Source organism: Astyanax mexicanus, chromosome 19 (genome assembly GCF_023375975.1).
Source record: "Astyanax mexicanus isolate ESR-SI-001 chromosome 19, AstMex3_surface, whole genome shotgun sequence".
NCBI lineage: Eukaryota > Metazoa > Chordata > Actinopteri > Characiformes > Acestrorhamphidae > Astyanax > Astyanax mexicanus.
The window spans coordinates 37,514,029-37,528,334 of record NC_064426.1 but is presented as its reverse complement, the minus strand read 5'-3'; the positions used below and the strand labels follow the sequence as shown (position 1 = coordinate 37,528,334).

General features: G+C 40.1%; 1 protein-coding gene across 1 annotated transcript in view; it reads right to left on the bottom strand.

The window, feature by feature from the left end:
* The window catches only part of usp43b (ubiquitin specific peptidase 43b), a 152,815-nt gene extending 138,822 nt beyond the window's left edge, over positions 1–13,993 (bottom strand). The window contains exon 1 of the mRNA XM_022665042.2: positions 13,151–13,993. Coding sequence (XP_022520763.2) covers positions 13,151–13,834 — 684 coding nt within the window. The 5' untranslated portion in view covers positions 13,835–13,993. The remainder of the gene's footprint in view (positions 1–13,150) is intronic.
* Between the last annotated feature and the right edge of the window lie 313 nt (positions 13,994–14,306).

The window sequence follows — 14,306 nt, the reverse complement described above, 5'->3', positions numbered from 1 at the left end:
TGATTGCTAGGAATTAATCTCGCATGCAATTCAGCGATATATGCATCCTTAGACATCCTGCAGCCACATGTTTTGCCTCTCATGGTAGGTTTCTTTCAACAGGGCGTTTTTCAGCAGGATAATGCTCACCCACACACTGCAAGGGTTTCCTTGGTTCCTAGGGGAGCTTTAAACCTAATGAAGTCTTAAAAGTATCTGGAACTTACATCTAATTTTAGTTTTTAGAGACTTTTTTTTTTTTTTTTACAAATCTCAGTCATTTCAAGGAATGTCTCAACCAGTTTGCAACCCTTCCTTGGTTCCTGAAAAACCTTAAAACTTATGAACTCTTAAAAGTAACTGGAAATTATATCAAATTTTAGTTTTTAGAGAGATTATAATCACATTTTTACAAATCTCATTCATTTCAAGGAGGATTATCATGGATGAGACTTTCAGTCTTCAGCTGAAAGTGTCTCAAAAACATGAAGAGAGATTTATAATCAAACCAAATCTACCAGGACGGTGGATATTTTTTGTTCTGCACTTAAAAAGTAACTCTTTAGATGTTGCCTCTCATCTCATGGCAGGGCTTTCAAGTGCCATTTTTTAGCAGGACAATGCTCACCCACACACTGCAAAGGTTTCCAAAGATTGTCCTTCCTTGGTTCCTGGGGGAACTTTTAACCTGATTAACTCTTAAAAGTTACTGAAACTGAACTGACATTTCAGTTTTTAGAGAGTTTATCACATTTTAAAAGAGGATTTTCATAGATGACGCCTTCTTCACTCTTTAGCTGATAGTGTCTCAAAGACATAATGACAGATAACAACCATTCCTTAAGTCTGCCCGGTTGCCAGACAAGCTGTTTGCTAGGGGACTATAAACAAAACTATGCTAAACTATCCTAAAATTGCAGTTTTACAAAGCTTAGTAACTTTAGAGAAGCTTTTCAGAGCCAAGACTAAGAAAGACAAGCTGACAAATATATAATCAAACTAAATCCTCCAGGACTGCGTTTTTTTGCTGTTCTGCACTTAAAAAGTGACACTTTAGATGCAGAAATAGTGAATATAAAAAAAATAACTGACACTTTCAGCTTTCTGCGTAGAAGGAACATTGGAAATGCTGCTCTCTTCAGCTGAAGTCCACTCAACATCCTCCCTCCCTCCTCAATTCCGCAATTTCACTTTGCACCAAGCCATTCATAGCCCACAAGCCGACACTGAGCACAAAGTAAATCAGCAGCCACACAAATGCCAGAGCAAACACAATTTAACACCTTTCAGAATCCTTCCCATGAGCACCCAGGAGTGCTCGCGCTGTGGGATCCAAAAGAACTACTTGTTCTCACTAAAAAGCACAGTGTTACAGTAGCAGGAGGAAACAGGGCCTACAGCTTTATCAGCTAAAATTAGCTAAAATTAGCCGGATCTCGTGAGGCAGAGAGATTTTTTACACATGTGCATTAATAAACCCCCATAGGCCACTGCCGAAAATAGTCTTAATAAGAAAGAGAACAGTGAGGTCTAAGTTATTCAAGCCTGTTATCATAAAAGCTGCTATTACATTACAGTTCTGAAGGTCCTGCGCCGCTAAGGATGTGGTCAGTCAGCGCTCTGTATAATCGCTCATTTAGAGATGCTGTTGATTCAAAACTCTGACGCGCTACAGAAGACCAGTTATTATCTCCAGCAGAACGCTCACCTCAGACAAACATTAACCCGGCAGCTCTCTGAAGCTCTCTGTATCTTCAGAGATACAGACCTACAGAAACATCTAACCACAGGTTTACTGTAGCGTATTCTACAATATACCAACAATAAGATTCTGTTCGCAGTTTTCTTTATTGTATTTTACCACTTTTTGCACCATTGCATAATAAATAGATAGATGTCAATTGATTCAAATATGTTAACAGATTAATCACAACAATATTCTGTGATTAACTGCGATTAATAGCACCTGTTTTTCTTAGGACGCAAGTTTTTATGGTGGATGATTAAATATAAATAAAAAAAATAGTGTAAGAAATATATTTTAGAATGTTTAAATCATGATTTTATTATAAATTAATCGATGAAGATAAAAATATATTATCTAACATTGATTCTTTTATTTACTTCTAAATACCCATTATTAAAAGCTTAGTCGCAGGCTAAGGCCGAGTGGTCCAGAGGTCTAAAGCGCTGCCACTATGAGCAGGAGGTCGCAGGTTCGAACCCCCGAAGCTGCTCATGCAGCTTTGCCATTAAGCTGCCGGCGCTCAGAGGGAGCAAAATTGGTCCTGCTCTCTCTTGGTGGGTAGATGGCGCTCTCTCCCCACATCACTCCTAGGGTGATGTCTGCAGCACAGGGTGTCTGTGAGCTGATGTATCAGAACCGAGTCGCTGCGCTTTCCACCGAGCGTTGGCGCTGTGATGCTGCTCGGCAATGCCGCATCAGGAGCAGCTCGAAAAGACTGACTGACTTGCTGACTCCACTATCCGAGGAAGCGTGTGTTAGTCTTCACCCTCCTGGTGTTTTGGGGCATCACTAGTGATAGGTAGGTTAGGTACTAATGAGTGGGTTAGGTAATTGGCCGTGTAAATTGGGGAGAAAATGGGTAAAATTAGAAATAAGCTTAGTCTTATGAATAAAAGGTGCAATTGATCGCAATTAATAACAGAATTTTGATTTATTCGATTTTCAGCTATGATTTATCATATTTTTAAATCTACTACTAGTTTATTGTGAAAATGTATTTCACAATAAAGAAAGAATAGAATTAACTGCATAGCCCTAAATTATTCTTAAAAAGTGAATCTGCCAAAAATAGTTTATGGGAGTGATGCTAAAGAACAGGGGTGATTTTTTCTATTCTTTTCTTTCATTGTGAAATAGGTTTTTACACTCAACTAATAGTAGATTTTAAAAAATATATTGTGAAATTTATTCTGGGTAGCAGAAACGTATCCATATCTATTCCAGTGTCGAGTGGGTCCAACCACTTTTTCTTGAAAAAAAAAAAACCCAAAACACTGTGTTCACTTTAGGAAAGGGACGTTCTGGTCTACAGCAGATTATTCTCAGCTTTCTAATGAAGAACTGCAGACCGTTATCACAATGTGGATAAAGTACACTGTAGGAACAGCGTCTGACTGACAACTGACAACTGCCAGCTTTCCCTGACTGACTGCCTCAGTGGCTCAGTTTTCTTTTCTAAATAAAAGAGTGAGATTAGATTAAGATCATCTTCACCCACCCTGTTTTCCATGATAGCAGGGTGGGGGATCGCTGTTTACTTTGTGTTAGAATTTCCGGTGTGACAGCAGATCTGTTCATGTAGATTAAACCCACAGTGATAATAAACATCCAGAACGAGCAGTATAATATACTCAGAAAAGGATTAGTGCTGTTGGATACAGTATAACTTATATTTATTACTTTCTAGAGAGAAGAGGAGCTGCGTCTGTGGTTGAAGACACCAAATTGACTAAATTGATCCACCCAAACATCCATATGCCTGCTCTTACCATTTTATGGTGTTAAAAAAAACACCCAGAATATTAGCTTGGTTACGAAGCTCTGATAAAGTGCTTGCTTGTGAGGAGCTAGGTTAGCTTTAAGGCTAACACCTTCCCTAACAGCTGTATATCCCCCATCACTAGTGATGCCACAACACAAGGAGAGTGAAGACCAGAACATGCCTCCTCCAATACATGTGAAGTCAGCCACCGTCTCTTTTTGAACTGCTGCTGTTGATGCAGCATTACCGAGTAGCATCCTACTGATACATCTGATACATCAGCTCACAGACGCCTTGTGCTGATCGACATCACCCTAGGAGTGATGAGGGCAAGCTGATGGCAAGCTGCATGACCGGGATTTGAACCAACAATCTTCTGATCACAGTGGCAGTGCTTCAGATCGCTGGACCAATCGGACCCGGAAGGTGGTGGATTTAACTTAAGTTAGTTATATGGTGCCCCAAATAAAACCCATCATTTTGCATTTTGTTTGAAAGTTGGTTAGTTATGCTGTACATAGCTGTAAATTAGGATACATAACTTCTTGGAATGTAGGGTTAGCATAGTCAGCTTGCCATAAGCACACTGGCCACAGTTTAGCCTCACTCACAATATAACACCTCTGACTTTGGCAGATTGCTATTTTAAAGGCGCAGCTACCTGGATATGCCTGTTGCTTCTTAGATAGCAATGAGCAATGACCTTAATTTCAGTCAGTGGTGTATCTGTGTTTTCTGTTGCCAGGATAGCAATACACCAGAAATTTAGCTGAGCACACCTTATTTACAGACCACCATGCCCATCGGTGTAGATAAATTCACAAGCACCGTTGCTATTTAAATAACGCAGAAGAAAGGTGTAAAAAATAGACTGTTGGTGGGGTGTAAGATAGCAATGAGCACCTTGCGCAGAGTGTAAGATAGGTCTAATTCAGAGGTCTATTAGTTTTCATTAGCTTGAGTGGAGGAGCTCTAGACCTGACTCTGAAATTCTGAAATTCCAACCTAACAGCTTCTTGACACCCCCATGATCTAAAGCTGAACCACCTTATCCCTTCTTACTTTCAGATTCTGGGGGCTCTGAGACACTGCTGTTCATCATACATGTTTACTTTATGTGTTTCTTTGTTATCTTCTTCCATTTTCTTCCATTCTACCATATCAGTTCTGCTTATAAAGCCTGTGCCTGATTCTCTTTACAAAGCTAACAGGTTAATGATATGCTTGCAGTCATGACATAGTTACTTTAAGAAGGTTATCTGATTACAGATTATCCCTTTAAAAAGTATCTTACTTACTTTATGGATTACTTGATTCTAAAACTAAGTTACTTTTAAGTTACTTCTAATTTACAGCCACCCCAACATAACAGTTTTGCCAAAACTCACTTTATTGGAAGCTTTGCTCCACATTTGGGACTTGTTTCTACAAACATTTCTTTAAATTCGATGTTTTATTTTTTTAACAATGCCAAAAATGTTATTTTACAAACTACTTCTGTCTGTAGTAAATCAGTGCTGGAACATATGCAGCATTTACACACTTACACACAGCACATTCACACTTTCATCATCATAATAAGTAGAAAAAGACACAGAAACACAGAGAGCAGTGAGTACTGTTTCCCACACCTTCAATAGAGTTTTGGAATATGGAGAAAACTGCTACAGGAAGACGTCCGGCTGACCAACATGGAAACAGCAGCTTTAGCCTTAAGCTCAGATTTACATGACTGGACTAAGTCTCAGTTTCAGCAGTAAAGAGAAGAATTAGAGGTCTGACAGGTGAAGTGATAAGCATGAATGATCACAAGCCATCAAACCAAACTGAACTGCTTGAATTTTTGCACCAGAAGTAAAGGCATAAAGTTATCCAAAAGCAGTGTGTAAGACTGGTGGAGGAGAACATGATGCCAAGATGCATAAAAACTGTGATTAAAAACCAGGGTTATTCCACCAAATATTGATTTCTGAACTCTTAAAACTTTATGAATATGAACTTGTTTTCTTTGCATTATTTGAGATCTGAAAGCTCTGCATCTTTTTTGTTATTTCCGCCATTTCTCGTTTTTGTAAATAAATGCTCTAAATGACAATATTTTTATTTGGAATTTAGGAGAAATGTTGTCTGTGGTTTATAGAATAAAACAACTATTTTAATTTTACTCAAACATAAACCTATAAATAGCAAAATCAGAGAAACTGATTCAGAAACTACTACTTCTAAATGTGTAGCTCAATACATATGATCAAGTGTTACCTATATCAGTCTAACTTTTAAATAATTAATTGTTCCTGGCAACTTTTATTCTCCTTACAAATAGTATAGCAATCCAACACTTTCTTCTGGGTGCAATTACCATGCATTTTTTTATAACGAGTTTATATTTTGCTTTGCAATTAAATTATTTGTTGGTTTAATAGAGTAAAATCACTGAGAAACAAAAACTAAATATAAGAGTTTTGAAATGTACTGTTGCAATGCGTCTCTGTATCACCTATAAACAGGTCACCTACTCATTAAACCGCTGCGCTGTTTGAGTTTCTGTTCACAAGTTAACCTCTAAACACTCTTATCTCACTACAAGTATGTGAGGAATTCTGTTGTGACATTTGAGGTCACAGACTGTTTTAAAGAGGGCAGAACACAGGAACACTCGGGAGTTAGGAGATGAGTGGTTGAGTAGTTCAAGCTGATGTTATGACAGATCTAACCTCTCCGTTTCTTTCATTTTGTCCTGACTGGAAGCACCTGATTCATTACATCAGCTCTGTCTCAAGACTCGCACGGACGCAATGATGAACTGCATGTGTTACTGCAGTCTAAACACTGTAAATGGGCACATTAGCCAAAAGTGAAATGAAAACGATCACTACTGCCAGGACTAACATGGTAAAAGTAGAACTTTTTAAAAGGCAGGATGCAGGTGATGCTACACCTGTACAGACAATTATTCCACAATAAGAACATCACGCCAACTGTTAAACATGGTGATGGATGCTTTTCGGCTCAGGGTAAGAGCTATTTAATTTACAGAGCTATGAATTGAATGAAGCACAACTGGGTTACGGAACAAGACAATGATCTGACGTGGACGAATGTCTCAAAACAACAAAACAAAGGTTCTGGAATAGTCTATTCAAAATCCTGACGTGAAATGTTGTGGCCAGACCTAAAATCAAAAAAATCATACTCCAAACCCCTCACAAGGTTTGGTTACTGTTACTGTTGAATAACTAGTGTTAATAACTAGTGTCTATTCTATCAGCTACTTACTGTCCATCTTATCATTGCAACTGATCATATAGGAAACTGTTGTAGTTCTATAATATGATTACAGACTGTAGTTCTGTATCTGTTTTAGGGGTGTCACGATTCTCTAAATCCTCGATTTGATTTGATTTCTGATTTTAGGGTCACGATTTGATTCGATTCTCGATTTTTTTCTTTTGTTTACAGCAGAGAGGCCTATACCAGTTTTAGATTAGTCTATGGTCAGTCATTGGTTTGATTCGTCAGCTTAGAGAGAGGAATCGTCGATCCTGTTTTTGACTTTGATGCTCGAGACCATGATATAATTTTGATCGATCGTAGTTTGTCTCAGTAGCTGGCTAGTTAACTTTCCCGTTCCACCTTAAATGGTGCAACAGATGGCAGGGGCTGCAGCATTTAAGGTGGAACAGAAAAATAAATTAGGATAAAAGCTAATCAAAGCAAATTTTAGCTCCCCATCACAGGGGAATTAAGGAATGGACAATAATTATTAATTTCTCCACCATCTCACTTCTTTCTGAAGACATACAATAAAACCTAAAGTTAACTAGTTAACCAGCAGCAGCTAGGTTACTAAACCTTAGCACTCCTGAAGATCGGAGTATCGGGTGGCTGAAGGATTGTCCCAATTCTTAGGGAAATGATTTCTTAGGGAAGGGGTACACTGGAAAAGAAGGGGTAGGGGTAAGTGGCAGGGCCAATGGGTGAAATGGGATTGGGCCAAAGTTCATAGATCAGAATCTTAAGCTTCTTAGTGTGACAAATATGGAAAGACGGAGATATTCAGACACTGTAATTCAGGTAAGTTATAAAAGTATGTGTAAAAAAATTATTTAGCTAAATTTAGGACGTTAACAAAATCAGCTTATACAGCATTTGTGGTGTGTTTCGCTACAAGCAGCAGTTTAGGGCTCTATTTTCTTTTTTACATGATTTTTCCTCTTTTCTAATGCTCTCATTACGCCACTCAAGATCTATTTTTTGCTGATTAAAAATAGACCACGCTTTATAACGTCTGACATTAATCATGGCACACTTCAAAATCACATATTCAGCTCTTCTTTGAAGCATCTTCACCTGTACCATTTGTTGGTCCTCTCTTCTACTAGGATAAATAGTTACAGTCTACAATACTTCACACAAGAGGAGGCTTAAAATTACTGAAATTTAATTTACTGTTTATAAAGACGACTCTCTTTCCCTTTTTCAAGCCTTGATTTGAGTCAGTATATACTGTATGCAGCTGTGTCGTAACTCATGAGACAATTTTACACGAGCCAGACATGAACTTAAAACCCTTCCAGTCACAAGACCTGAGGGCCAGAGTGTGGGTTTCTGTCTAACCTCAGCAGAATCCTAATCACGCTTAATTAAGGCTTGGCGATTAGATTTACGACAAGTATCTTATTACATGTGATTACAGTAATTCCTTTAAGATGAGGAGGAGTTGACTGTGATGGAATGATTGATAAATTGATAGTGCTGATCTTTGAGACATCAATGAAGACATCATAATGTCTGTGTTAAAAGGGGTGGGACAAATACTGATATCACGATGCTTTCGTTTGCGATAATTATCAATACGTGAAGTTAAATATTGATATTTTTATCAATTAGATCTACTTGTCAGTCCTTTCACTGATTTTCTGCCTGCCGCAGACTCTAATTCTCATTTTAACCCTTGTGTGGTGTTTATAATTTTGTTACTTGTTTACTTTGTTACTTGTATTTAATTCAGCAAAATTAAGCAATTTTACATTAAAATGCTTTACACATGCTTGCTTCACCTAAATTGCAAGCAATATAAACAGCTTACATGGTTAATATTTGCCCTTTACCTTTCTTATGTTACATTTCTTTTAAAAAGTGCTACTCTTTTTTTATTAGTTTTTTAATAAAATGTAAAAGAAAATGAATTAAACTCAAGATATTAGTAGAAAATTTGTTTAGTTTCAAATTTACAAATGAAGCAATGTTTATTAGCCCTTGGCCAAACATACTGTATGTAATATAAATGGGGGGGGGGGGGTGTTTACAGTGTGTGTTTATCAAAAATGTGTTTTGATATAGGTTTTTCACAAAAAATGAGCCAATGCCAATGAGTTTGAGTTAGAAAAAATATTTTTTTAGTATCATTTGTTGAAAAATGAAAACGGGTCCCACAGACCTGAACACCACACAAGGGTTAAAGACTCTATTTCCCAGCATGCACCTGAGCCTAACCTCCTGGACATGCTGGATCACATGGCGCTTCAGTGTTCCGGCTCACCTTACTTTACTTGCCAATTCCTGTCTCCCTTTGTATACACCCCTCTGTTTCTGTTCCCTTTTGTCGAGTACTGTATCTTATTCTTTAGCTCTTTTACCCTGCGTTTCTTTTGTATTCTTTTGCTACTTCATTACCGACCTTGCTTTGTTACTTTGCTACTCGTTTGCCTTCCCCTTCTGTTTCATGCTTGAATTATCCTGCTTATTGCTCTAGCTCTATTATTGACACCAATAAATCCAAAATTTCTGGTATTTGCTTAATTAGGAGTATTTTATCATTTTTAATAACACAGATGTAAAGTATCATAAAGAACTGTCTTTCGATACATCGTGTATCACAGAATCACAATATTGTGATATCATTATTGTGTGTAAATGTATCGTTTGACTACAAAAATATTTTTGATGCAGGTTTACCATATTCATTTGATTATAGTGGCACTACATGAAGTAATAAAGCATTAACTTTAGTAAGTCTAATCAGGGGGCGTGTCTTAGACTCCGTTCACATGATTACGGACAAGGAAACGCCATACCACTCAAACACACTGAAAAGAACAGGGATTCTCTAGACAAGCTGAAGTTTTCTAGCCATTCCTGAGCAACAACTACTTTTTTAAATACATTTTCAAAATTGTCCGACCAGGTGCTTGTTCGTCCAGGCCTGGTCCAGAATCTGTGTTCGGTAATGTGACAGTAAGCTGTTGAATCCAGATAAAAAAAAAATATTGAGTTTTTTTTTTTCTCAGTTTTGGCCTTCTGTCCACACAAAAACGGCGTTATTAGTCACTGAAAATGAAGCTTTTCGAAAACTCCACTATCACTGGGCAGTGGTAGTGTATTGGACCGCGACCCTGATGACACTGGTTCGATCCCGCATGAAAAGCAGTGTGTTTATTTGTTTATTTTTTCCGTTCTTCTTGGGTTTACCAGCTTTGAATTCATCTGTTCTGCAATTGGGTTCAAAAACCCTCTGGGCTGGAGAGCTACTAGTCTGTAGCTCCATCCCTTTACACTTCATTTTTCAAAACAGAATTAATTTTTGAGGCCCACCACGTAATAGCTTGGAAAATATCTGGCCTGCCTTCAAACTTAATTGCTGACCCCTGCTTTAGAGCATCTATGTTCTAATAAAATACTGATTATATTTAACTTCATGAACCAATACTATGATAGATTGTGATATTAATATTTAGGAGTATTACAATGGTGACTGTAGCCTTGTTGAGCCCAAAGTCCTAATTCGGCCCTCTCAAACTATCGACATACTGTATCTTCTACCTCTGAACTATAGTAAAAGCACATATGTATGTGCAAGCAGTAAAATCCACTAGTCAGCAAGCAGAACTGACTTCCTGCTTCATCCGGAGTGGGTTTTTTTACCCTGCGGCTATATCTCTTTAATATTTCCTGTGAAATAATTCACCGTAGATTTCTCCCACACTATATCATCCCCAGTTCAGCACCTCTTTACCTCCAGATATATTCCTCCAATACTACAGAGCTTAAGAAAGCAGCTCGGCTCTGTTCTCTCTGCAGCTGATTGTGAAGAAGCCCAGTGGGACTTGAACCTGCGAGCTACTAAAGCTAACAGATGAGCCGGAGCTGGTACTATTTTTGTCTTATAATGGCAGCGTAATGCTGGAGCTTCCGCTCCTGCAGTCAGGTTAAGCACCACACTGCCCCATTCATAGATCTGCTACGGACGGCTGGTAATTCATCACTGAACTTCTGCAATTACCAACTGCATCAGTTCACTCCAGTTCACGCTTAATAATACTCGGTTATTGGGAGGAGTGCCCTCGTAATTCTACAGCAGTACGTCACTGTAAAGAGCAGCTGTCAGGGATGATTGCATGCTTTTTGAAAGACTGGAGAGACTGCAGCTCAGCTTTAGAATCACTAGCAGAACAGATGACTTACATTTAGGCTGGCCTAACATTTAAAGCGATTAAAAATTCTTGTGGAATTGCCACTTGTACTCATTTTTAAAGGACCACTATGAAACTAATTTTCAATAATAAATGATTAAATGATCAGGATGTATCCTCAGATATTAAGGAAACATGTTGAGTGAAAGCACTGGAAGTTCTTGTCAGCACGGATTCAGCAGTGCGTTCCTATTTTAAATGTGCAATCCGTCCCGGGTTTTGTGTTTGTTTTGTCCTCTGACTCCGCCTGCTGCTCATTCACCAACACTAACTCCGCCCAGCGAGGTTGTCAGCCGTACAGCGATCGGCGCTGCAGCAGAGGAGCTTAGCTAGCAGGGCTGGTTCAGTTAAACCTCAGCTGCTACACAGCTTAAAAAGCCTCAGAATGTCTCAAAAAAGCTCAGTGACCAAAGCAGGAATATAACAAGAGTGAATATTGGCAGTGAGTTCGAACGGTGGAGACTTAGAGCTCAAAAAGACACAAGACTGACCCAGAGCTGCTACTTTTCTCCTGAACGGGTAAGCTAACTGGCTAGCTAATTCAGTCAGGTACTTTTGCGGAGCCACGGTCATGACTGAATTAGCTAGCCAGTTAGCGACACACAGCGGGGCTCGCGCGGTCCGACACACCGCGAAACTCGCACGGTCCAGCACACCGCAGAGCCCGTGCACAACCCAAATAAGTTTCGTGGCTGGGGAGGGGTGGGCGGAGCAGACTACTCTCTGTGGTGTTTTGAACTGCTGTAGCCATTTCACACACTCGCTCTCAGGTCCTACATAATGCACCTTTAAATTTTGTTTTACTTTATTTGGATAAGATACTATAGCAGCCCTGTGACAATGGTTATATTAAGTGGTGTCAATCAATAAAAAAATTATTCTGATCAATCACAACAATATTTTGTGATTAACTGTGAGTAAGCTGCTTTAACACAGAACTTTGAAAATTTGCCGCTGCGCTTTTAAACACAGTGTTTTAGTAGGACATGCAGATATAGCAAACAGAGTGTGTTCTTAGCTAGCAGTGAACGCTGCACATTACTGTGTTCTTAGTGTGTACACAGCATGGAGCAGCAGGGACAGCGTTTGTTCATAGCAGTATATTATCTAGCTAATATATTAGATTAAACTGTGCCATATCAGCAGTTTAGCTCAATTAAAAAGAAGTATATTTGATAGCTGGGTCAGATCGAGACCAGATCATGTCTTTGCAGCTCTTTTCAATTTGCAGTGCATTGGGCTTTCTCGGCCACCATACCAATCAGGTGCAAAACTTGGATGTACCAGAAGCTTAAAACAAGAGTCAGTATCAACAGCAACATAAGCTGCAAGCTGCAATGCACACAACATCATGGGTGACATACCAGAGTTCAAAAGAGGACAAATTGTTGGTGCACTTCTTTCTGGCGCATCTGTGAACAAGACAGCAAGTCTTTGTGATGTATCAAGAGCCACGGTATCCAGGGTATGTCAGCATATCACCAAGAAGGACCAATCACATCCAACAGGATTAACTGTGGACGCTGTAAGAGGAAGCTGTCTGAAAGGGATGTTCGGGTGCTAACCCAGATTGTATCCAAAAAACATAAAACCACGGCTGCCCAAATCACGGCAGAATTTAATGTGCACCTCAACTATCCTGTTTCCACCAGAACTGTTGGGACAATAAATTATTGTGGTCTAAAACCAGGTGTTTCATTGTCCAACCCCTGTATATAAATGTACAGCTCTGGAAAAGAAATAAGAGACCACTTAAACGTGATTGACAAGTTTCTTAGATTTTACCAAACTGAAAACCTCTGGAATATAATCAAGAGAAAGAGGGATGATTACAAGCCATCACATCAAACTGTTTGAATTTTTGCACCCGGAATGGCTTGATTATTCAAAAGCAGTGTGTAAGACTGGTGGAGAAGAACATGCCAAGATGCATGAAAACTGTGATTAAACACCAGGGTTATTCCACCAAATATTGATTTCTATTGATTGAACTCTTAAAACTTTATTGAGTTTTTTTTTTTTTTTTTTTCTGCATATAAATGCTCTAAATTACAATATTTATATTTGGAATTTGGGAGAAAGGTTGTCCATAGTTTATAGAATAAAACAACATTGTTCAGTTAAACTCAAACATATACCTTTAAACATATGTGTGCGTATATTTGAAGTACACCAACTTTACTGAATCACCTTAAACTCCACGGATAGTTGAGGGGTGTACTCCAGCGTCCACAGCGCCCTCACTAGAGCGGCCAGCTGCTCGGTAACTTCTCCAGCTCCAGCCCCGGTTCCTCCAGCTCCATGCTGCGGGTCCTCCTCCCCGCTTATCACCGCTCCTCTCCCGCGGCTCAGGTCCGACTTGTACCGCTCCAGACCCAGGTACTCGGCCAGCAGGTCGGTGTTGCTCAGGCACTGGACCACGGCGTTCATGAAGCAGGTGTTCCCGTGGTTCTTCAAGCCGAGAACTCCGGGGGTTTTGTCCTTTTCTCCGCCCGGCAGCGGCGGCAGCCTGTCCTTCTCTTTGGCTGCGGCGGCGGTGGAGAGTCTCGGCTGCAGCGGGCAGCCGCGCACTCCGCCCCGTCCGTCCTCTTTGGAGCTGCCGCTGCTGGCCGCCGCCGGTCCGCCGTCTCTGAAGCCGCCCTCGTCGTCCTCCTCCTCGGGGTCCGCCAGCGGGTCCGGCGGGGGGTCTCCGCTGTGAGCCCAAGCCCCCAGACTCCTGAGGACCTTATTCACAAAACTTCCCACCGATTTCAGAGACTTTTTCCTGAATAAAGCTTTCCCAGCCCCGCGCCTGCCGCTCTTCTTATCCTTGCGCTTGTTATTATTACTGCTGCTGCTGCTGCTGCTGTTTCCGGCCGGCTTGACTCGCTCCATCTCTCGCGCGCTCCCTCGCTCACGCTCGCGCCGTCCGCCGAGCGCACGTGCATAATTCCCGGGCAAGAAGGCGCGAGGAGGCGGCGCGCATCCTAGCCTTTATTCGCTTCCTTCATCCACACTTACACTTACACACACTCTCTCTGCACTTGCCGCGTGCGCTCTGACAGCACTCACATACACACACCACATACACACACTCAGGCGCGCGCTCTGTGCCGTGCTGGTACCGCCCACCAAAAGTGGCATGGAGTTTGTGGCGCTCGAGCTCTGGGGAAAAAAAGTCTAGGGGTGGGACAATAATAATATCACAGTATTTCAGAGTATTTTTTCAGTGCAACAACAATATTCTTGGCAATATGACAAAACTTATTTTTCACCCAAGAACTACACTACAGCAAAAATAAATAAATAAATAAAATAATGAAATAAATAAACATTGACATTTCAATTATTTACTACTGGAATATAA